Source organism: Rosa rugosa, chromosome 4, assembly GCF_958449725.1.
Source record: "Rosa rugosa chromosome 4, drRosRugo1.1, whole genome shotgun sequence".
Classification (NCBI taxonomy): domain Eukaryota; kingdom Viridiplantae; phylum Streptophyta; class Magnoliopsida; order Rosales; family Rosaceae; genus Rosa; species Rosa rugosa.
The window spans coordinates 578,580-604,412 of NC_084823.1; the positions used below are offsets into that span (position 1 = coordinate 578,580).

The following is a 25,833-nucleotide window of genomic DNA, read 5'->3' on the forward strand; positions in this document are numbered from 1 at the left end:
ATTCCTATTCTACTGGACAGATAATGAGAAAACTGATGACCCAATTGTTCTGCCTAAAGTAGGAGGCAGTGGTGCAGCCCTTTTTGATTATGCTCGGGGTGGGCCACAATTTGGGGCAGATGGGCTGCTCATTGGCCCACCTCTAGCTCTGGTTATGGGTGGGTTTGCTGGCCCGGATACTAATTCGGGTATTGGTGATTTAAGACAAGCCAAATCTAGATTAGGATTGTCATATGCAAAGAGAAAAGATGGAAAGGAGTCACTTTTTGGGGATGAGAATAGAGCAACCCTTGAAGAAGTAGAAGTCTATTGTAGTCCTCAAATTGCAAGCTTGTACTAAACTAACACTCAATAGTTGCATCATATATAAACCATTTTAATTCATAGCAAATTGTGCAGATGAGACTGTTTCTGATGCAGCTACTTCCTCATTTTCATTTTCAACCAACATAAGGGAGTCTTCTCTTTATTCCTTTGCTTGGCAAAGGAAAACTACATGTGGCTTGTAGCTCTAGTGGCAGAGAGTATTTACCCCAAATTCAAGGTCAGATTTCTTACATTCCCCTCTTAAAAGATGGGGTGGCGAGCTTATTCCATACTTTAAACCAAGCAATGGATGCTGAGGCTCTGAGAGTGAGGTTGTGTGTGGGGGGGGGGGAGGATCTGTTTTAGAGAACAATGGTGGGGGACTCGGATAAAAAAGAGCAAATATAGGCCTTTTAGGATAGTATTCCTAAAGCCGCATAAAGATGATTAACAAAGTTTTGAAGGGGCAAGGAACAATTGGAAAACTTCAGAAGAGAGAAATGCACATTTCTTGGAAACTCAAAAGGGTCCGGGTGGCACCTTTTATGGCCTTTCCATGGCATTCTACGCTTATTAAATCTCTTGTGGGAACCTAAAGTTATTGTTTTTTTTTTTTTGAAAACCAGCCAAGCTGGGGGGCTCATCCCCCTGCCTGACTAATTATATTAGAATGAACTAACCGCGTCGAGGGGGACATAAAGCCTTGACCTCGAGCCTCAGTACAAGAGTCCTCATAGAAAACATCCCGAATAATAACAGGAGTCTCATCTAACCATACATCAGAAAAAAAGTTACAACTAGCAAGGTGCGCTAGCCTATTGGCTACACCATTTGCTTCACGGAAGATGTGCCTAACCTGAAAAGGGTGAAAAGATGTCAAATATGACTTACAATCATCTATAATACGCCCAATCTCAGATCTATCTTCCACGTTGTGTTGTAGAGCAGTAATCACAAGAGAGCAATCGCTCTCCAAGTCAATAGCAGGCATGTCCTGATGGATCGCCAATAGAAGTCCAGCCCGACATGCTTCAGCTTCCATGTGTATAGCAGATGAAGCATGTGGAAAATAACGAGCCAAAGCCGCCAGGCACATACCATTTTCATCCCTTATCACGACTCCCACTCCACCATCACCATACTCAGCCCTGTAACTTCCATCGACATTCACCTTCAGCCTCCCACTAGGAGGGTTCCTCCATTTTGACTTTTCCCTCCTTGCTTTTGCATTTTGATGCACATGAACTTGCTGATAATCTTCAAGAAATTTACTTGCCCATTGGGCTGCAATAGGGGCACAAAAAAAACTTCCATTCCACAACACATTATTCCTTTTAGACCTAAAGTTATTGTTTGTATCTTTTGAATGTTCACACCAGAAGAGTAACAGTTTCATTTGAAAATTTTAAATTTGGGGTTCTCTAAAAGCACCTCAAACTGGGCTTTAACTTCATTCCCGTATCAAAAGTTGCACCATCTACCAAATTAGGAGCAAAACATAAGCTCTCATCAGTAGAAATGTCCTAATAAATACATTATATTATCTGGTGTTCTTGTTAGCTCGGAATACATTGTTGATCCATTCCTCAATAGCTTAAGCTTTTGGTGATCAGTTGTTGTCTCAATTTTCATGCATCCTAACATAGTTTTCTCTCCAAGTGTATCATACCACAGTAGTTGAAACTGATAATCACCAAATTAAAGTACAAAATTCAGCTTGATTTCAACAGTTCCTATTATCAAAACTCAAGGACATAACTTTTACTAAAGTTTGCTTTCAGAAATCACAACCAAAAATGAGATGATCTTGATATAAACAACAGATCTAAAAGTATAGTTAACTAGCAAACTTGAACATACTGTCGAGAGTGTATCATTTTCTGGTTGAATCCTGCAGCCTCTGAGTTTATTGATTTCCAACAACTCAAATATTTATAAATATGTTCAACTTCAAAAATCAAAATTGATCAGATCCCTCAACTCCATTCCCCTTCTGTACAGCACCAGATTAATTTACTGCCTGTTCTTTATAGCTTTGTTTGATTGCTAGCCACACAGAAAAGCAATTCTCAGTTGTAGCTTTAAGACAGATAAGGTGGTGGCAATTGATCAGTGGGGTCCCTAACTCTTGGAGCTTTCCATGTACTAGCAGATATGCTGTAAAATCAAAGTTGCAATGTAATTTTGATTGGAAGTGGCCAAATTAAAAATATTAACTGCAATAGGATGTGAATCTTCAATAAGATGATTATAAACCCTCCAAAACCCAAGTGATCCCCACCAATTAGTCCATTGATTGCACAAAACATACCAACAAAAAGTTTAAAGAATGTGGGTGAAAGTAACTGCACAATGGGATGGCTTATCAACACTTGAAAAGTAGTCTTTGTCACTAGCTTTAAATCTCAAGAGAATATTAAATTTGGAAACTTCAATAATTTGAATAAGCATTAGGGATTGAAGATGGAAACTTTAACTTTGGTGAATGAAAGTTGAAACACAAAGTACTGTCTTCAGTTCACATTCACAACTACTTTTCTCTTTTTCTCTCTTTTCAGTCTCTACCTTGCATTCTTACAAGCATTATATTCTTTAACTAGTGAATAATACAAAACGGTAACCAATCATTAGAAGCCAAGGAATAAAGTATCTAACAGTGGCTGTTTACTGCTGCAATAAGTGGAATCCATACATAAAGATTATCAAGCATAGAAAATTACACTGTGTATATATATATTCAAGAAGCTCACTTTGGAAAACAGTACAGCTACTATAAACCAACTCCAGGGAAACCGATAAAAGTGATTATCACCCGGGGGATACTAACTGACGATATTTAAAGAAACCATGAAGATCATAAGTGGCTTCTGAAACAACTCCAAACAATGCAGACAGTACTATTACAGAGAATACAAACCACTCCTTAAGTCCTTATAGAAGAAGACGACTGATTATTTTTACTACCAAGAACCAACATTAAAAGGCGTTGTCTTGGAAACCCCTACATCACAATTATGTTGTCTTCCTGCAGCCATAGACGTCCAAGCTCCCGTAAACTCCCATCTGCGCTCACTTGCCTGCAAATTAGAGCTTGGCCATCCCATGTTTCAGATACTGCATTGAAAAAAGGGATCTTGACCAAATGCACCAAAATTGGCCAAATTTATCCCACTTACCCCAGCAACAGATTTTTATTCCCACTAACCCAATTTAAGGAGAAATAACAAATTTACCCTCAGCCTAATTAAATAATTACACAGATGCCACTCAACTCCTCTCTCTCCATCACCGACGCCATCTCTCTCTTTCTCTCTCTCTCCTCCGCGCCCTCTCTCTCTCCTTTCTTTCACCGGTGATGGTAGTGTAGGGTTGAAGATCAAATCCCTGCACGAAGCTTTGTTCCAGCCTCTGGCTCATATTTCTCTCTCAGATATCTCTCCAGTACTGAACCTCAGCCATGTACGATAGGGATCCATGGGGCGGCCCACTGGAGATCAACACGGCGGACTCGGCCACCGACGACGACCGCAGCCGGAACCTGCAGGACCTCGACCGGGCGGCGCTGTCGTCTCGGCCGCTCGACGAGACGCAACAGAGCTGGCTGCTGGGCCCCACCGGGGAGCAAAAGAAGAAGAAGTACGTGGATCTGGGATGCGTCATCGTCAGCCGCAAGATCTTTATCTGGACGGTAAGGACACTCCTCCTCTCCGGCATGCTCGCCGGACTGATCGTCCTCATCGTCAAGACCGTGCCGCGTCACCACCATGCCAAGCCTCCTCCGGACAACTACACTCTCGCTCTCCACAAGGCTCTCATGTTCTTCAACGCTCAGAAATGTCAGTTTATTTTTGAGTCTGGGCTAATTTTTTTTTTTTTTTTTTGAAAAGTTTGAGTTGAGTCTTAAATATTGGGTGGGGATTGAATGCACGTTGTAAAATGTGGCAGAAGCCCAGAAAGAATGAAAAAAGAAAGAAAAAAAGGTTTTATTGAGGGCCAATAGATGTTTTAAATTGATGTAATCTTTTTTTTTTTTTTCGTTAATTAAAGTTTTATTTGTCTAATTTTAGGAAGATTAATTTTCATTCCGACAAACGAAAGTTCTATTGGGGGGCAATAGTCGTCTATTGGGGGGCAATACATGGCTGATAGTCGTCTATTGGGGGGCAATACATGGCTGATAGTCGTCTATTGGGGGCCAATAGACGTCTATTAGTGGGCAATAGACTATTGGGGCAATAGACGTCTATTGGGGGGCAATAGACGTCTATTGCCCCTCTATTAGGGGGCAATAGATGTCTATTGGGGGCAAAAAAAACTTTCCGGTGAGATTTTCAGCAAATTCCGGTGGGCGGCAGCCGGTGACCGGAATCCGGCGACCGGTGACCGGATTCCGGCGAAAGTTGGCCGGATTCCGGCGAAAGTTGACCGGATTCCGGCGACCAGTGACAGGCTCCGGCGAAGTCTCCTATGGTTTCTCTCTCTTCCATTTTCTCTATTTCTCTCTCTAAGTAACAAAGGGGTGAGGGGTAAAATGGTATTAAAAAAAAATTAAAAACAAAAAAAAAATCTTAATGGGGTATTAGAGAAGACTCCCTTAGAGTGTATTGGGTAAGAGAGAATTAAAAAAACTTAATGGGGTAAGTGGGAAAAAAATCCCTAGAAATGGGGTAAATGGACAAAACCCCTTGAAAAAAAGATCGACAATGTTCTTCTTTCCTTTTCAGAAGTGATTTGGATATCTCACTGTACTAGTCTGGTCAAAACCTTCAAATTGCAATCCCTCATTTCCACAATAACCCATGTAGTTTGTGTGTCCTGAGAAAGGTGACATGCTGGGAATTTGATTCATATCATCTGCCATTTGGAAGTCTCCAAAATTTGAGTATGATGAACTAGGCGAAATCTCAGTGTGTTCATATGACTGCCATGGTGACATTGTGCTTGGAAACTCGTACTGGGGGAAGTAATTAGGCACAGCTCCTTGTAACTGTGGGTAGTCCTGCACAAAAGCCCAAGAGAAATGTTCGAGAAAGATGTTAACATTATGAACATCAAGTCCTTCAAATTTCTCATCAACTTTTCTCATATCAATATACCTTTGAAGAATCAAGAATTAAGTCAGGTGAGATCCAGAAGTCTGCAGGATTGGTGCCTCTTGGAGCTGGCTCAAACTCTGCCATTGGAGAGACTTCATATGGAGAAGTAGTATGGCTTGAATGGCGACTCTCGTCATGCTGGTAGTTCACTTGAGATGACATTCCAGCAGAGATGCTCATGGTCTCATTCGAGTTTCTTGTTGAGGTCAAATCCCCATTGCTCGAAGTACTTCCAGTCGTCTTAGCCTTGGGTTCTCCATTGGAATCATTTGCCTTCTGTGTATGCTCTTTCTGTTTAACAACACGGCACAAAGCAAAAACTCCCTGCAAAGATGACCAAAATGCCAAATATAAGTATGTAAAGTTCTCCAACATACCATTTCAGTACTAAACCATAACCATAAGACTAGATGTACCTGGAGACCTGGTGACCCCTGAGCAAAATCATCATTGAGGCGGTACTCATGCATAATCCACTCCGTTCGATCACCTAAAGGAGCACGGCCACGATAGAAAACAAGGGTCTTGCGGTATCCAGTAACACTAGATTGGCAGACAACCTTGCGGTCTTTTCCAGTGGCTTTCCAGTAGCCAGATTTGGTAGCTCGATTTGTTCTTGAGCCATTCGGGTACTTTCGATCCCTTGGACAGAAGAAGAACCATTCCATATCTCGCCTAGGGAGAAACGATTTCTCTGCAATGAATAAGACAAGCATCTGATCACACCCTTTTTGAATTTTGATCCACCAACATTTAGTCATGGCATATTACTGTTGAAAAGCATATTGGAATTTGAAAAGAAACAAACTTTCACTATTCATGTAATTTATATAACTTGAACTGTGTTATGAGGGCATATCTAAAGCCATTTAGCTTGGCTTTTGGAAGAAAAGAAGACCACATCATGCGCAGTCAGAAAAGAACAAAAAAGAAGCTCACTTAAACAAAAATGAAAAACTAGCTTTATGCTCTTCTGTTCAGATTGGTATGCAAGCCATCTCTAACTAAACCCATTATATTTTCTACCCTTTTCTCTTTGAAGGGCACACAACTCCTAGAATTCTATGTCATTAAAATGACTGTTATTATTCCTATCATAGAAAAGCTCATTGGAATTCATCAAATCCTAAAGAAACAACAAAAACCAGACAACACTGCAAGTAAATACAAATTACTACCATGTGGTTTAGGTCCAAAATCAATTCAGTCCCTGGACTTCTAATTTCATCAAAAACACCCCTGCACTTTCAATTTTGATCTAATAGGTCCAATTTGTTAGTTTTCCGACAATTGAGTTATTTAACTTGTTAACGTGGCTCATATATGACCTATGTTTTATGATGTGGTGTCGAGGTGGCCTGCATAGTCAATTTAGGAGTGAGTCCTACTATTAAAAATAAATAGTTTTTCAACAAATAATCCAACTATAACTTGAACCCATAACAGAATATTAACAAATTGGACCTATTAGATCAAAATTGAAAGTGCAGGGGTGTTTTTGATGAAATTAGAAGTCCAGGGACTGAATTGATTTTGGACCTAAACCACAGGGTACTAACTCGTATTTAGCCCTAATAGTTACTACTGAACCGAGTTAAAAAGATTGATATAACAATTACCTGGCAGCTCCCAGGGGTCAAATTTGTACAAATCGATCACAGGAATTACTTCGAGCTCAAATTCAAGCCCCTCCACTTTTCTACTAAGATAGTATCCCACTAATTCCTCATCAGTTGGGTGGAATCTAAAACCTGGTGGTAGTGATGCCCCTCCCATAACTCACAAATATCCGAAATTTTCAAAACAAAATAATAAATATAATAGTTATAATAGCAGAGAGCTGCAGCTTAGGGATGAATGCTAGTTAAGTGCCCGTACTGTATCTATTAAAAATTTGGAAAATCCAAAAATAAAAGCTTTTGTCAAGAAGAGATTTCTTGTCAGGAATTGAGTAAAACCTCCACAGAATGCACCCTTTGGATGGCAGAATCATTGTCTTTGGAAACTCTTTCCTTATAACCAATGTGCCAGCCCCAACAACCCCCCCTCACAAGTTTTTTCAGCAATTCCCAAAATAAGATAAAAAGGAATCAAATTTAAGCCTCCGAGTCAATACCCAGAAGCTGATATTGCTCAAATGTCACAACTTGAATGTGAAATAACTCAATCAGTGAAAAATAGAAGAGCTTTGTCTAAAGAAAACTGGTCAGAACTTCCAGAATTGGAACCTATTGCAAAACCCTGAAATAAAAACCATCCAAAACTTGTCGAAAATCGAAGTGGTTGGCAGTTGGAAAAGAATGTGAGCCAGAAAGAGGTAGAGGTAGCACAAGAGTCAGTGTCAAGAAGCAAAAAGGGGGAGGAGGGAAGGAGCAGAGAAAGAAAGGAAGGAAGAGGGAGTGAAGGAGTGGCAAATGTCGTGTGTATATATAGGATCATGGGGGAACCAACAGTCCAAAAATATACACAAGACACCGAAAGTTTCCAAGATTGCTTGTCTGACGCAAACACAAAATTCCAATGTAGGGGGGAGAATGGCCCACCTCCTCCACATAACTTGAACTCAGTTCACACTATAACCCTGCACTACAGTTATTCTTCCCGCCATGACCGTTGCTTGGTGGCTTCAGCTATGTAACAAACCAGTGTGCATCACATTGTCACTAATCAGAAAACGTTTAACCATTTGTACGATCACCACCGGGACCCTTTTGTTACCCTTTAGCTACCCTTTGTTAGACAATCCTTGACGAGGGACCTAAGCCATTGACAATTCAAATCACTAAACTACATTGCGGAGCGATCAGACTAAGGCCGTTCACCGTCCTCCATGCCAGCAAGAAGCAATCAGACAATACACCATTTGTAATGGTATCATATTTCTACACCTTTTTTTTTTTTTGTCACCACCAGAACTCTCATTCTCATCCTCCAGATTCAGCACTACAGTCCTACTCATGCCCCATCCTATTGTACATGCCCCATCCTACTAACCGTCCAACTCTTCACATGATGCTATGCCAATCTTTTCTTGAGGTATAGTCCATCTTTACTTTATCATCACATAGACTATGTTTGACAGTTTATAAGCGAAGATTAAAGATTACGATCCATCTATATCTTTTTCTGGTTTTAGATGCGAACTACTTTACATCAGCATCAGTCTTTTCATGTGCAATATTTTGCAAGTGGCCAATTCTTTAATGAGAAAATTGTACAAGAACTGATATAGTGAATGCCTCTAACCTCATCAGGATCTGAAAAGAATTGTATCACCTTTCATTTTTGTAAATCCTCTAGACGAGTAAAGCTTTTCTACCTCATATCCAGTGGAAATGAGGCCAGAACAGAAACCACTGAGTAAGTAAGCAAAGGGATAGTAGACAATATACACTATGTATATCAGGATGGTTCAAATGCCGATTCTATGATTACGCAGACACCGTAGTGTGAGATCCAGCCGAATACAGGAAAAAGAAAAAGAAAAACCAGAACGAAATGACAATTCGTCTTAGTCCACTGGATACTGAAATTGGAAAATTGAATGTATTGTCATTAATTGAACTGGGAAAAGAAAATCAAACAATAACAAATCACAATTGAAACCGAAAGCATGTATTTCTCTATTATATAGAAGTGTAAACGGGGAATTCTAAGTTGACAAAGAGCCGGCACAAAAGAACAGGGAGGGTGGGACAAAACAAGCTTGAACATGTATTGCAAGAACACATGATTTTCATCATTTTCCATAAAATGGAAGTATTTGGTGCCTCTTTTCTATCCACAAATTATTTCCGCACTTTGTAATTAACAAATGCTCACACAGTCAGAAAGCCACCCATCCAGCTGCACTTGTTGAAGGATGTTTCCTCTGCAAATGATAAAGAGATATATATGATCTCACTTGCATATAAGGGTTATCCAAATGACCAAAAATAATAAATAGCAAGGGCTCTCCCAAAAGAGACTTAGCAAATGTCCATAAACCACACTTATTTTTGAATTACTTCCTGTGGGGAACAAGTGTCCCAGCAAACATAAAAACACGAGACTCGTACAAGTTTATTGGAATAGAGACTCGCTGAAACAATAACAAAGACATTGCTAGAATCAAGCTTTCTGATTGAAATTAGGTTCTATATATTTGACCCGCTTGACAATAAGCTGACAGCTACTTGGCTTGCCTTTCTTGCAATGTAATTTAGAACTCAATTTTTTAAGGAAATCAGGAATTAAAATTCTGAGTTCATCAAAATGCAACAGGTTCCAATTAGACAACAACACTATCGAATGCTGAAACATTCATGGCATGCATATACCATGTAGGCAAAAGCTTAAAGCCAGTCGAGAACACACTTCAAGATTACCATTTGTACATATATTAGATGATTCAAATGCGATAACCTGATAAATACATGTGAAGACAACAAAATTGCTGCATAAATATAAAAAATTCAACACTGAAGGACCTTGTGGAAGTTCTTTGTATATTAGTCAGCTGTGACAAATTTATAGCTGATGATATATCAAAACTCATGGACATTTCATGACAATTTTAAACCTACTCAACCAAGACACATTTGCTTATATAACATGTTTATAAGTTCCAAATGCAATCAAATCAGAGCAAAAGATATGCTAAACTGCTAGATTCAGAAGGAACACTGAGATTTACATTTCCATATCTCAATGTGAAAAAAATGAGATGAAAGGTTGGAATTATGCCTTTGGTTATGTTGGGGTAACTTGACACCACCAGAGATGCTTCTAGCAGCAACTGGACCATGGGGAGGTGGTGGCAGAGGGGACTTGATTTTTCCAGCCCCGGGTGGCGGGGCCAGGCCAAGGCTCAATGGTTTAGGCTTTGCAGACCCAGATAGCCCAGCGGCTGACAACATTCCAGTCTCACTCGTAGGCTTGGGCTTGACATTTATCCTAATAGTTTCACCTTCCTACAGATCCCAAGGAGACTAATGAATTGATTGAAAGTGGTCAAAAATCAAATCAGAGTTTTAGGATTTTACCTTCAATCTATGATTCACAGCTGAGTGAATAGCAAGCACTGAAGGAATTGTGTCCTAAAACAATCATTTTGATGTAATTATTATTGTAATTATTATTATTCAAAAGGGCAAGTTTATTGTTCATTGCTTATATTTAATATTTGATTGAACAAGGTCCAAGGAATATGAGTTAAAGAGAAAGTAATCTAAAGAGTTAGATGTGTGAGACCTTTACTCTTTCACACTCTTATCCTAAAAGGTTCCTAGTCATAGGATTATCACTTGGACATTGATAATCCGGAAAGACTAGCACATACTATGTATGCTCAATATGGAGGATGATATGTCTCTTGTCATTTGTGTAGAGACACTAATACAAGTATGTGGGTGCTCTTAACTTAAAGAGTACACTGAACGCGATCATTAGAGTTCTTGTATGGAGTCTTACTTACATGTCAAACTTGAACTCTAAATTGCAATAATACAAATTAGTCCTTTGACCTGAGACACCATAGTTGTCTTATGAGTGAATGGATTATCTCTTGATGATGCAATAACATTGTGTCCCTTAATGGATATAATAGATGCATTCATTGGTATAATCAATTCGGTCATGGAGACATGTGAGTGTACAATAAGGAATCTCTATCCTTAAGTAAATAAGGTGTATGTTCAAAGATGTGATTCAATGAGTCTTTGGCCAAAGCATTGAATGAGATTAAAAAGGGGTTTTTAATCACATTCTAAGAATCACATAAGAATGAAAATCACATTAGGGGATTGACATATCAATTCCATACCCCGATGATGTGATTTAGAACATAGTGTTAGAGAAGGACCGTATTGTATTGTAATTCCAATTGAATAGGTTCTTTGTCATTCTACATTAACTAGGGTAGTCATGATATGTTGCAAGACGTCACTCATGACTTGTGAAGTCCCCGAGGATTAATAAACATTTATAATCCTAATAACAAGGGAGAATCAAAAATGGAGTTTTTGATTCGTAAACAAAATAGAATGGTTTCTATAAACTTCACTGCCTTGTTAATTAGAACCTAAGAGATCGCACACCATATAAGTGGATCCTTGAGATTGTATATGAAGAAGATTAAACAAGAGTTGGTTATGACCAAATAATTAATTAGATTTATTATTTGGACATAATTAGGTTTTTCGGGTAAAACCGAACCTATTGGGCCTAAACGATTGTCGGGCTTTTCGTGTGGACTTGGGCTTCACTAAATGAGATTTAAATGAAAGCCCAAGACACATTTTTAGTGCCCAATAACAAGTATGGACCAGCCAAAATATTGGCTTTATGAAAGTCAATATTTTCTTTTAGTAATTGGAGTTATTTCCTATTATATAAAAGTGAAAACATGGACAAAGAGAATAAGTGTGTGTCTCCACACTATTATTTTCAGATTTGAGAGAGAGAGAGAGAAAGAGTTCTTTCTTGGTCCATTACAAAATTAAAGGAAAGAAGAACACTTGCATAATTTCTTCTTTTCTTTCATCTTTCTTCATCTCTTGATTCACTTGGTGAAGATCCTTAGAGGCCATATCCTTTTGTGGCTTTTCTTGTTACATCAAAGAGAAGATTACAAGCACAAGAAGGAGTACAAGAAGGAGTTCTTAATCCAAGGTGCTTCAAGGTGGAGGAAACACACACAAGGAGAGATCAAGGAGAGGAACTTTGGTGGTTCACTTGGATCGGATTAAAATCACGCTCCAAGGGTGAGTAGAACATAAACTCCCTCTTTGTTCTTCCTTACTATGCATGCTATGTTTATATACATATCACAATAAGCCAAGATCATGGGTTAAAGGAATGGATTTTATGTTTAGTTAGTAGTTTAATTGTTAAACTTATTCCGCACTAATTAAAAAGTTTTGAAATCCATCCATTCCTTCAATTGGTATCAGAGCCATTGGCTTAATTTTGATATGTTATAAACATGGCTAAGTATGTTTGTTGATGTGATTTTCTTAAGCTTAGAGTAATATGTAATTTAGATCATAAAATTTGCTTTATCATAAAAGTTATGAAGCATGTGATGTAAGGTAGATTTTATGATAGCAAGAAAAGGTTTCTAGAAATTACATGTAAGAAGTGGTTTAAGTTTTATGAAACTTTAATGCATATGAGATATGTATTAAGGGGTTCTATATGTTTCTTAATTAAAATGTTAATCTTAGAAACATGTTAGATGATATATGCTTTAGGGGATGCATGTTTTGGCTTCAAAGATGAAGTAAACAAGTGTTCAATGGAAGAACATAAAGCTGGAATTTTATTTCCAGCTTTTTGGAATATGTCTAAACTAGTTGTGAACTAGCTAATTTTTCCATGGTGTTTGCTCTCACTTTTGATCCATAAATTCATGAATTGTTATTTACCTAATAGTTAATGATGACATAAAATCATTTCCATGTTTCTCTCACCAAATAGTTGGTAGAGTTAGTCATCTTTATTATTAGTTTCTCTAAATAACTCTCCAAAAGTTGGTGATGCATGATGTAAAACATTATCTCTAAATCACTCACCAAAAGTTGGTGATGCATGATGTAAAACATTATCTCTAAAATCACTCACCAAAAGTTTGTGATACATGATGTAAAACATTATCTCTAAATCACTCACCAAAAGTTGGTGATACATGATGTCAAACATTATCCCCTAAATTACTCACCAAAAGTTAATGATGCATGATGTAAGACATCATCTCATAAATCACTCAACTAATTTACTTGATTAAATTAAAGTAATTTAGTGGTTAATTTATTTTGAATAAGTTAATTATGCTTGTTTAATTAACCTTATTAATCTTGGTTAATTAAAGGATGATTATGGACTATGGCCTAATATAATTGAGCATGAGATTGGCCGACTATTCATTTTGAATGAATGTGGTTATGTAATTAAAGTAGTTAATTCATTTGGGTTATGTAATTAATTTAGTTAATTCATTTGGTTGTGTAACTAAGTAGCTTATTTAATTTATTCAAGTTTGATTAAATTTAAATGGGAGCTTGTATGCCCCTTATCCACTCTTGTAATAGAAGATGGAGGCACGTGAGGATGATTCAAAGAAGAAGTTTGAAGTCATCTAGCCTTGAAAGAAGTTCAAGTGCAAAGTGTAATAGCTTAGCTTAGTTATTTAATTTTCGTAATCGTTACGCGTAATTAAAATCAACCACCCAAACATGACCTTGATCCAACATATTGGCTCATGTTGGATCAAACAACAAGTCCATAATCATCCTATGTGACCTATTATAATTGTATGTTCATTGCACTTGATTAAGTAATTTTATATTTCCCATGATTCCATTTGAAAAATGTTTTTGATGAAATCAAATTGTTTTTCTGAAAACAATTAGTGGGAGTATTTTATTATAGATCAAGTATAATGAATGTGTGATTGCAATAGGATCAAAGCAAATGCAATGTGATTGTTATTAATAAGATTATTAAAGATGAGACCTTAAAATTCCCTCAAAGTGATATTAAGTTGAAAAACGAAGAAGTCATTATGAATGCTTCTTTGTGGCCTTCCAACATTGTAATCTCCTAGTAGATGTTCTTGCATGTGAATATCATTCCGAACGGATGTATTTCTTGCTAGGAGCATTAAAGAGAGGTTATTCAACATTTGATGTTGTAAGGTAGGGACAAATCTTGGTCAATATTCTATTATGATGAGATTTAATTTTTGATCTCTATACTTACATGAGATGTTGGGTATAGCTTAACTAGAGTAATTTATCAATATCCTATTATGGTGAGACTTAATTACTTTAGAGGCCAAAGTTATGGATATTCACATTTGATGTGATTGGATAAGAGTATCCTCTCATGGAAATTAAGTTGACTTATAGTTCTATTATGATGCGGTTGGCTTAATGAAAATGAGTCTTCCATACTCACTAAGAGTTTTAATTTATACTCTCGAATTCCTTTGAGGGATTTGGAATTTGTTAAAATAGTGAGAGGGTGCCATTTGATTCTTAAGACCCGAGTCACTTGGTTTTAAAATCAATCTCACTTCTTTTATTTTATGTTATGTAGACTGCAATATGTCAGGACATCCTATCACCAAAATTCTCAATGAAAATCGTCTTGAGGGCCCAAACTTCAATGACTGGCTCCGCAATTTGAAAATTGTATTGACATTCGATAAGATCGCTTATGTCTTACAAAATGCACCTCCTCACACTCCATTGGCTCAAGATGCAACCGATGAGCAACGTGTTGCTTATCAAAAGCATAAGGATGATGATACGCAAGCTAAATGTGTTATGCTTGCATCCATGAACTCACAACTTCAGAAGCAACATGAGAATATGGATAGCGCCAGTTCTATATTACTTCATCTCACTGAATTGTTTGGTGAGAGAAATAGAAATGTGCGCTTCACAGTAGTCAATGAGCTTGTTAAGACAAAGCATGTGAGGGGTGCACCTGTTCATCAACATGGTCTAAAAATGATAGGCCTTATTGAGCAAATTCAAGACCTTGGATTTGCACTTGATGCGGAGCTAGCTCAAGATCTTCTTCTTTCCTCCCTAGATGATTCATTTTCTCAGTTCATAATGAACTATAATATGCAACAAATGGATCATACTCTTTCTGATCTTCTCAATATGCTGGTAACAGCTGAGAAGCAAATTAAGAAAGAGAGTGGGAGTGCGGCTATTATCGCTTCTTCTTCATCCAGTAAGTCCAAATGTAAAGGCAAAGGGAAGAAGAAACAAGTGATAAAGCCTAAGGGAGTAGTCCAAAAGAAGAAGAAGAAGGAACAAAAGGAACCAAAAGGTATTTGTTTCTTTTGCAACAAAGATGGGCACTGGAAGAGGAATTGCAAAGCTTATCTTGCATCCTTGAAGAACAAGTCTTCAACAGAAGGTATGATCAATGTGATTGAATCAATATTTACAGTTAATAATACTTCCACTTGGATAATTGATTCAGGTGCATCCCACCATGTTTGTACTTCGTTGCAGGACCTAGTGGGAGCAAGGAAGCTTAAAGCTGGAGAAATTTCCCTACGTGTAGGAAATGGCACAAGAGTTGATGCCAAAGCCGTGGGGACTTATATTTTGAAGTTACCATCAGGAGATACATTGGAGTTAAATAATTGTCTTTATCTTCCTATATGTATAAAGAACCTTATCTCCATCTCCATGCTTTTGAAGGATGGTTATAGAGTAGTTTTTGATAAACTAAGTGGTTTTGTATCTATTAATGAACGCATGATATGTCATGCTAATATTATTGATGGTCTCTTTCATCTAGCTTTAGATGGTAGTATTAACTGTATGAAGGAAAATGCTTTGGGATCTAAGAGATCTCGAGAAACGGTTAACCCCATTAAGATGTGGCACCTTAAACTTGGTCATATTAGTCAAGATAGAATTCACAAATTATCCAAAAATGGATACTTAGAGTCATTAGGATCTGATCCTATGCCTACTTGTGAGTCTTGCCTAAAAGGAAAAATGACCAAGTCACATTATGGTGGACAAAGAACAAGAGTTAAAGAACTCCTAGGCCTAATACATACCGATGTATGTGGTCCTATGTCCACTATTAGTAGAGGTGGATTCTCATACTTCATAACATTTACCGATGATTATTCTCGGTTTGGTTATTTATACCTTATGAAGAACAAATCTGAAGCCTTTGAAAAGTTCAAAGAATTTAAGAATGAAGTTGAGAAACAAACCGACAGAAGTATTAAGGCTCTAAGATCCGATCGAGGAGGTGAATACTTAAGCAATGAGTTTATTGATTATCTCAAACAAGAAGGCATTGTTTCTTCATTAGCTCCTCCTGGAACACCACAACTCAATGGTGTCTCTGAAAGGAGAAATCGAACTTTGTTAGACATGGTTCGTTCCATGATGAGCTATACTGACTTACCTATATCCTTTTGGGGATATGCACTTCAAACAGCAATTTATTTGTTGAATAGAGTGCCTTCCAAGTCCGTCCCTCTTACACCATATGAGATGTGGCATGGGAAGAAACCAAGTCTCAATCATATTAAGATTTGGGGTTGTCCAGCTTATGTCAAAAGACTAGAAGCAGGCAAGCTTGAAGCTAGATCAAGCAAGTGTTTATTTGTGGGATATCCTAAAGATAGTTTAGGATATTATTTCTATCAACCTGAAGAACAAAAGGTGTTTGTTAGCAGGAATGCCACTTTCCTTGAAAGGGACTACGTCCTTGATGGAAATGTTGAGCAAATGGTAGAACTCAAGGAAGTGTCCAACAAGCCACAAACTAACACTCCATTTCCCATTGAACAACTTCCTGAACCAACTATAACACAAACTCCAAGAATATCTAGTAGGATCCGGATACCTCCCAAGAGGTATGGTTTGTGTCATGAAAGCCTTGGGGAGTTAAATCTCCTTGGTGACAATGAAAACCTGTATGATCCTTCTAGTTATAATGAAGCAATGTCAAACGTTGACTCAAAGCAATGGCAAGAAGCCATGGAATCCGAGATTGACTCTATGTATACCAATCAAGTCTGGACTCTCGTTGACCCTCCACCTGGTATTAGACCAATTGGAAACAAATGGGTCTTCAAGAAAAAGATAGGTTCAGATGGTAAAATAGAAACCTACTGTTTGGCTCCAATTTTGTTGCAGCTGGTCAACAGTCTCTTTTCTGCGCGGGCGTGCCAGCACCGTCGGGTGCGGTCGTCGGGGGTGTCCCTTGACCTGACTTCTTTCAAACGACTGTGGACGAGGAGAGCACCAACCTCGTCGTGGGATTCTTTATGCCTCGTGGTGAGGACTTTTGCTAATCTTCTGCATCACCAAATCGATACTCGACGTCGTAGATCGAGCAGAGCGAAAATCACCGGGAAGTGGGAAGAACTTGCTAAAGCGTGACTTTAGCTTCGCTGGGTTGCGAGGGCGTTACCCTTGCTTGGCTAGTTCCGTAACCGTTGTGGTCGCGGTACTACAATCGGCTCCTGAGGAGACTAGGACCGAAGTACGTTGACAGAGGGTTTGGTGGCACTGATAGTCAGCTCTTGAGGAGACTAGGACTTAGAGTGTGATCACCTATAAGAGAAAGAGAAGGAAAGGAGTTGCTCTTAGAGAGGTTTGCTCTAGAGAGAACTTAGATCATCTTAGAGATGTTTTGATGTATGAATGAGTGAATTGTTCTATGTTGTAGCCTCTATTTATAGGCTACCAAGCAACACTATTTGGCATTTAAACAAATCATAATGGAGCACTTATGAGTTTATGGAGCACTTATGAGTTTATGGAATTGTTAGGTTCAAGCACTTAAACACTAATGGAATGTTAGGTTTAAGTCATTTTCTGCTCCCTTATCCCTCAATTTTTATCTCCACTAAGAACTCAGATTCAACCTTCGATTTCTTCATATGAAATGATCCACCATGAATGTAGATTATTGTGGTAAAATTTCAGAATTTATTTCCATGTGGTTGGGCCAGAAATGCTGCTGGATCTCTTACAGGTCCAGTTTCCAAGTTTTGCTTCTGCAGAAAATTGGACTGTTTGTTTGAAGGTTTTCCACTCCAAACGAGCTTTGGCACTCTTCATAAGAAATGATCAATGGGATGTCTAGAATTAATCTGGAAAGTTTCAACTCATTTGGAGTTCGGATGGTTAGTCCGCCATCCCTCATTTCTTGTCTAGCTCGCTTTCTCCTAGCCGAAGTAGGAAAATGTGCTAAAGTTGATTTTTCATTTCCATGTTTGGTAGGCCTTATTTAGCCTCTTAATAATATATTTTTGAACTTATCGAAAATATATATGTGAGCCACTGATATTGGCTCAATTTCTCCAAGACACGCTTTGTCAAACCAAAATGCTCATTTTGGGTCCAAACATTGCCCCCCAGACCTCGAAGTCAAAGGTCTTCGTCTTGACTGAAGAGGTCTTGAATCAGCACTGCTCTTATAACATCGTTGCTCCAAAGCCACTTGTATTGGCTTGACTGATAATACTTGACTGATTCCATATAGGCCTCTAAATAAGCCATAAAGCTTGAATGCCACAATCTGGATTGCCTTTGTTATGAACTGATGCTTCCTTTGCCAACTTTATTGCCCCCCATGGATCTGGCGAAACTTGGGCAGGTTGTAGGAGATCAGAACTTTAGCGTGCCCCCCATGTCTTATGCGAAGAAACTGTCTACGACTCCTCCAAGTCCCAGACATTGGGAAAGTATTTCTTCAAGTATCTGCCATTGATAGGGTTATGATGGACAACTCCATCCAGGTCCTTGAGATGAAAAGCTCATTTCTCTAAGATTTTATAAATGAAAAGCTCCAGATATTTCTTTGCTAACCACTTCTAATGTTGTGACTCGATCATAGGCCTTTTTCTCCACTAAGTACGAAGATAACCTATCGTACAAGGAGTGGAAGGCCTCTACCCCTTCCTCTGGAAGGTCGTAATCCATTAATTATCCATTGCGTGGGGCACAGCATGGCCGGGCCTCGCTAGGTCTTCTTTTGCAAGCGTGAGCCCCCACTGTGCCAACTCAGAAGCCGTCACTCCTGTGGGGCGGCCCTTGTTGTCGATGTTACTGACTTGCAATGGAGTAATTGGCTCAAAATAGTACCTGGCATCTACGTAATTCGCGGAAACAGGGAAAGGGCGAGGGTCTGCTTTAATTATCTCAGCCTTATCTGTCACCCTGTTCCACATGATCAACTCTTGGTGGAGTGTTGACGGAACACAATAGCTCCGATGAATCCAATCTCTTCCCAGGATGGCACTGTAGGCCGCGTAACAATCCGTAACGAAGAACGCATAAACGCCTTCCACGGGACCCACCTTGATTTTTAGGAACAGTAAACCTAACGTCTTGGTTACTGTGCCCGCGAAGTTCTTCAATGTGAGAGAGGTAGACTGGATCTTCTCCTTCTTGATTCCCAAAAGCTGCATGGTCCTTGTAGTAATGACATTCACAGCCGCACCGGTATCAACCATTATCTTGCTGACCTTAGTCCCATTAATTTCCACTGTGATATACAAAGGTCGCATGTGTTGCACCATGGAGGGCGTGGGTCTTGTGAAGCTCATGAAGAAACCCTTGCTGTTAGCATCTTCAGTCTCAAGGAACACTGCTTCTTTCAACTGCGTTGTTGCGGCTGAAGTGATCTGCAACTGCTGTTCTCCAATCGCGTCAGCTTCTACGCATTCCTGTGCAGCAACTGGTAAGGCATACTTAGCAGGGAGCACATAAACCATATTGCAAGAGGTATCCACCATTTCTGTTTCATCCATGTCATCATCAAGATTGAGCTTGGGTTCATCTGCTGGGATTTCGGTGTTGAACAGTTTAGCCATGAAAGCATCCCATGATTCCTCTGCGGGGATTACCGCCTTGGCTTGTTCGTGCTCCTGTACTATGGGAACCTGGTTCAGCGACTCTGAAATTTGTTTCGCCGCTGGCACTTCCTTTGGGAGAGCGACCAACAAACTTTGAACTTTCTTAGGCCTCCACTGCACAGTCGCGGACCGATTGTCTTTGCTCCCCAGCCTGTCAAATATTGAAGGCTCGCTATCTCTTCCTTCGAGAGATATTCTCCGCCAAACGCTAGGTTTGCGGGTTGGTGGTGATTCTCGCTTCGCGGGAGCTAGGGACTTCTCCTGACTTTCCTTCTGGCGAGCGCTGGTGTTTGAAGCTCGTTGCGACATCTTAGGAAGCCGCTGGAGAACCCGCGGGGCGATGAACCTTTTGGAGGTCAGTGCCTCCACCTGTCTCTGGTATTCTTCTGGAGATCTCACCAACTGCGATGGTTTAATCAACCCCTGATCCAGCGCTTCCAAGGTTCGCTTTGCTTCTCCAAACCTCCGCTGGAGTTTTCTCTTCCTTGAAGAGCTCATTTCCACTGCCTTGCCCTTCTTCTGGGTATACCATCTCCCTTCCTTGATAGTGGACGTCGACACCGGAGGAATATACGGTCTGGTCATAACGTCTGACCGCTCGTTTGCTCTTTCTTCTTCCCTCACAACCTTCAATTTTTTGAACAAATTAGAGTCCCTTGGAGAAGAAGTTCCTGACCCAGCGTGCATTCTCAGACTACCTGGTTGGAAGCTTCTAGAATGTGCTGGTAACTTTATTGGTGGTAAAGTACCAAAGCGAACGGTATGTTCTTCCTCTTCGTGCAACGCCTGGATATCGCATTCCTCCTTGCACCTTGAACATAGCACGACAGGTGGAGCCGGCTTTGATCTCCGCTTCACGGACTGCTCCATCACCTTTTCTAAGCCCCCAGTGGTACGATTTGGGCTCAGCCTCTGTTGATCCTTTGTGTCCCAAACTACGTCAACCATGTTGACTCCAGTGTCTGGGAAAGGATCCAAATCTACCAGCGCCGCAGCTGTTGCTGGCGCTTCAACCTGTAAGCTACCATTATTCAACCAGATCTGAATCTGATCCTTCAACCTGACACAGTCGGCTGTGATGTGATTCCACAAATTGTGGAGCTTACAGTATTTTTTCCCCCTTAATTGCTCCGGTTTGGGGAATGGTCCGAAGTCGGTCTTCACCATCTTCGCAGCGATCATCTCATCTAAGATCTCATGAGCTTTATTCGCATCATAAGTGTAACTTGCGAATTCAGGTTTGGTGAAGACCACCGACTTGAGTTTCATTGGCTCTTTACACAGCTTCAGCTGTTTTAGCGTTGATGCCTTCTTCCCAGTGAGCTCAAGCGCTGCTACCTTGTCCTCTTCGGACTCTTCATCCTCTGCCCGTCTGGATTCCTCACACCTATAGTAAGGATCAAAGGAACCTGAGTAGTGGTCCACTGCTGTCACAGTCCTCCGTTTCCCCGGAATGTATGTCCCTTTGGAGGAGTTCTTCACAGCGTCCATTTCTCTAAGCAAATGCTCAAAGCTTCCTACTTCTGTGATCAGTTCCCCCATAGAGTTGAACATGCTTCCATGCTGCTTCTTTCGTTGGCGAGGCTCTAAGCCTTTGATTGCCAACTTTACCAGCTCTTTCTCCGGAAGAATCACGTTCAGCTTCCCTTTTTGGATCTGGAAACGCTGAAGGTATGCAACAGCGGATTCAGTTGGCTGCTGAGCCATTTAAGTAAGTGAAGCCAGATCTACCTCCGGCTCGATAGTCCCGAAGGTTTCTTTAAACAACTTTTCCATCGCGGGCCAACTCGCGACAGATCCTGGTTGCAGCTTAGTGAACCAGGTGAAGGCAGACCCTGACAAAGAAGTGGCGAAGATATTACACTTCAGGTTGTCATCGTTCTGGTACTGGCCACACTGTACTCGAAACCTGACCAAATGGGCCGCGGCACTTTCGACTTCCTCTCCCGAGAAAGTAGAGAACGTGATGTTCTTATATCCCCTAGGATAAGGTGATTGCATAATGTGCGGTGGGAAAGGCCCGTGATAGGCCTCCTCCAAGTTAGGCCTTTGGTTCGCGGCCCTAATCATCTCCTCTACCTCTTCTCGTCGCACATAACCTGGGCCAGGAGGAGGAGGTGCAGCCACCGTCTGATGGGCCGTTTGCACAGGAGGCACCGCGTGGCTAGTAGTTGCTGTTCCATCTTCCAGGCGAACGACCCGAGGAATACTGGGTTGTTGAAGAGTAATCGCTGGTGCGGACACATCCTTGGCCAAAGCTGTGATTTTGATTGGAGTGCCCGTCTGATCAATCCCATAGTAATTCCCTGGGAGCTCTTGGTAGACATTCTCTGCCCCATTGCTATCATACTGAGCAAAAACAACAGGATCAGCCAGGGTACCGTCACCGAACTTCAGAGTTTTGCTCTTTTGCCCAATCGATGGTGTTGCTTTGTCTTTGCCACCAATCAACAACGCTTTGTCCTTGGTTTTGGTAGACATTGCGGTGGCAGCTGCAGAGGGTGTGGCAATACTGCTGATAGCCTTCTCGCGGGCATTAGGCGGAATGTACTTACCGGATGCAGAGAGTTGGTCAAGGGAACCGAGGATGGCGTTGGGATCTCCCAATGCTTTATTCAGAACCTCCTTGGCATGTCCCAATTCGGCTTGCTGCATGGCAACTTGGGTCGCGAGATTGGACCCCTCTTTGCGCACTGCCGCGATGTCAGCTGCAGTATCTTTGCTTTGTGTGTTAAAGGTGTTAACAGCACTCAGAAGCTCCTTATATTGCGTGAGATTCGTGTCAGCAATCTTATCTGCGTGAATCCTGGCTTCATTGGCAAGATTTTGTGCATGCTCCTCAGCCTTCTGGGCATTCTCGTTCATTCGTCGATCGTAATCGCGAAGCCGCTGCTCAGTCCTCGCAATTGACGTGGCCAGGTGCCTCCTATAGTTGTCGCTGTTGACCGTAAGGATGCGGAGTCGTTCATCGATGCTAGCATCCTCTAGGATGACGAGGGGGGTGAACTCATCGCTCTCAATTGTTTCGCTAACCGCAGCAACTACTGTGGTAACGGGGACATTGGCCACCTTGCTAGTAACAGAATTCTTGTCCTCAGTAGCGGGCGGCTGACTTCCTCCCTGCTCAGTTGACATGTCTGGTGATTGCAAGTTGAGAGAAAATCTTTGAGTTACTTGTTCTTCAGAAAGACCACGACAGTCTACACGAGAGTGCGGGCTGTAACTGGAGGTCTTGTGTTTCAGGCAGTTGACGTAAACCCTTTGGTAAGGGTTATCGTCTGACTTCCCAATGGTGAATATCTGGCCGTATGCTGTGTCTGATGTCCCACTGGGCGTGCCAAAATGTTTGTTTTGAAGCCCGGTGGTTGAATGTGCTTCAAGAGAAAAACTTCTGATGTTGTCCCACTGGGCGTGCCAAAATGTTTGGCTCCAATTTTGTTGCAGCTGGTCAACAGTCTCTTTTCTTGCGCGGGCGTGCCAGCACCGTTCGGGTGCGGTCGTCGGGGGTGTCCCTTGACCTGACTTCTATCAAGCGATTATAGACGAGGAGAGCACCAACCTCGTCGTGGGATTCTTTATGCCTCGTGGCGAGGACTTTTGCTGAGCTTTCTTCTTGTTAACACAATCGATACTCAATATTGTAGATTGAGCATAGCGACATCACCGGGAAGTATTGAGAACTTGCTAAAGCGTGACTTTAGCTTGGCTGGGTTGCTAGGGCGTTACCCTTGCTTGGCTGGTTCTATAACCGTTGTGGTCGCGGCACTACCGTCGGCTCCCGAGGAGACTAGGACCGAAGTACGTTGACAGAGGGTTTGGTGGCACTGAAAGTCGGCTTCTGAGAAGACTAGGACTAGGAGTGTGATCACCTATAAGAGAAAGAGAAGGAGAGGAGTTGCTCTTAGAGAGGTTTGCTCTAGAGAGAACTTAGATCATCTTAGAGATGTTTTGATGTATGAATGAGTGAATTGTTCTATGTTGTAGCCTCTATTTATAGGCTACCAAGCAACACTATTTGGCATTTAAACAAATCATAATGGAGCACTTATGAGTTTATGGAGCACTTATGAGTTTATGGAATTGTTAGGTTCAAGCACTTAAACACTAATGGAATGTTAGGTTTAAGTCATTTTCTGCTCCCTTATCCCTCAATTTTTATCTCCACTAAGAACTCAGATTCAACCTTCGATTTCTTCATATGAAATGATCCACCATGAATGTAGATTATTGTGGTAAAATTTCAGAATTTATTTCCATGTGGTTGGGCCAGAAATGCTGCTGGACCTCTTACAGGTCCAGTTTCCAAGTTTTGCTTCTGCAGAAAATTGGACTGTTTGTTTGAAGGTTTTCCACTCCGAACGAGCTTTGGCACTCTTCATAAGAAATGATCAATGGGATGTCTAGAATTAATCTGGAAAGTTTCAACTCATTTGGAGTTCGGATGGTTAGTCCGCCATCCCTCTTTTCTTGTCTAGCTCGCTTTCTCCTAGCCGAAGTAGGAAAATGTGCTAAAGTTGATTTTTCATTTCCATGTTTGGTAGGCCTTATTTAACCTCTTAATAATATATTTTTGAACTTATCGAAAATATATATGTGAGCCACTGATATTGGCTCAATTTCTCCAAGACACGCTTTGTCAAACCAAAATGCTCATTTTGGGTCCAAACACCTACAAAGCAAGGTTGGTGGCAAAGGGCTATAAGCAAAGAGAGGGCATTGACTATGAAGATACGTTCTCTCCTGTTGCCATGGTTAAATCTATTCGGATATTATTTGCTATAGCTGCTCACTATGATTATGAGATATGGCAAATGGACGTAAAGACTGCCTTTCTGAATGGCAACCTTGAGGAAGACCTTTATATGGATCAACCTGAAGGCTTTACGTCTAAAGATGACATTCATAAAGTGTGTAAGCTTCATAGGTCCATCTATGGACTCAAGCAAGCTTCAAGGAGTTGGAACATCCGTTTTGATGATGCAGTCAAATCTTTTGGTTTCACACAAAACATGGATGAACCTTGTGTTTACAAGAAGGTCAGTGGGAGTGCTGTTGTGTTCCTTGTACTTTATGTAGATGACATCCTACTATTTGGGAATGATGTAGGAATGTTATCTTCAATTAAAGTTTGGTTGTCCAAGACCTTCCTTATGAAGGATCTTGGAGAAGCTGCCTATGTACTAGGAATAAAGATCTATAGAGACAGATCAAAAAGATTAATTGGATTATCTCAATCCTTGTACATAGACAAAGTGCTGAATAGATTTCACATGGAACAATCTAGGAAGGGTTTTCTGCCTGTCAGACATGGCATTCACCTTTCTAAGAAAATGTGCCCACAAACGATTGAGGAAGTGCAGAAGATGAGCAAGATCCCATATGCATCTGCAATAGGGAGCCTCATGTATGCGATGCTATGCACAAGACCTGATATCAGTTATGGCGTAAGCATAACTAGTCGATATCAGTCCAATCCAGGTTTAGAACATTGGAATGCTGTTAAGAATATCCTTAAGTACTTGGAAGGACTAAAGATTTATTCCTCGTTTATGGAGGTGGTGATTTGCAATCAGAGTTGCAAGTGGAAGCATACACAGACTCAGATTTTCAATCTGATGTGAATGACAGAAAATCCACATCAGGGTTTGTCTTCACCTTGAATGGAGGTGCAGTAAATTGGAGAAGCTGCAAACAAAGTGTTACTGCAGATTCCACTACTGAGGCAGAATACATTGCAGCTGCAGAGGCTGCAAAGGAAGCAGTTTGGATGAAAAAGTTCATCACTGAACTTGATGTTGTTCCTACCATTGAGTCACCGATTCCACTTTTCTGTGACAACAATGGGGCAATTGCTCAAGCCAAGGAACCAAGGTCTCATCAAAAATCCAAACACATCGAAAGACGTTTCCATATCATAAGGGAGATTGTTAATCGTGGAGACGTTAACATTCTCAAAGTAGCATCTGTTGATAACATATCAGATCCATTCACTAAGCCTTTATCACAAGCAAAGCTAGAACAACATCTTGAGAA

At 40.6% G+C, this 25,833-nt stretch overlaps 1 protein-coding gene across 2 annotated transcripts in view; it reads right to left on the reverse strand.

Annotated features, from left to right (window-relative positions):
- Positions 1 to 4,327: 4,327 nt before the first annotated feature.
- Positions 4,328 to 25,833, reverse strand: part of LOC133746103 (NAC domain-containing protein 71-like) — a 29,131-nt gene continuing 7,625 nt past the window's right edge. The window contains exons 1-4 of one of the 2 annotated variants that reach the window (XM_062174267.1): positions 7,022 to 8,100; positions 5,819 to 6,096; positions 5,403 to 5,726; positions 4,328 to 5,305 (exon numbers count right to left, since the gene is read on the reverse strand). In XM_062174267.1, coding sequence (XP_062030251.1) covers positions 5,027 to 5,305; positions 5,403 to 5,726; positions 5,819 to 6,096; positions 7,022 to 7,178 — 1,038 coding nt within the window. In that variant the 5' untranslated portion in view covers positions 7,179 to 8,100 and the 3' untranslated portion in view covers positions 4,328 to 5,026. Of the gene's footprint in view, positions 5,306 to 5,402; positions 5,727 to 5,818; positions 6,097 to 7,021; positions 8,101 to 25,833 lie in introns of those variants that run through there. The other variant, XM_062174268.1, reaches the window with a different exon arrangement.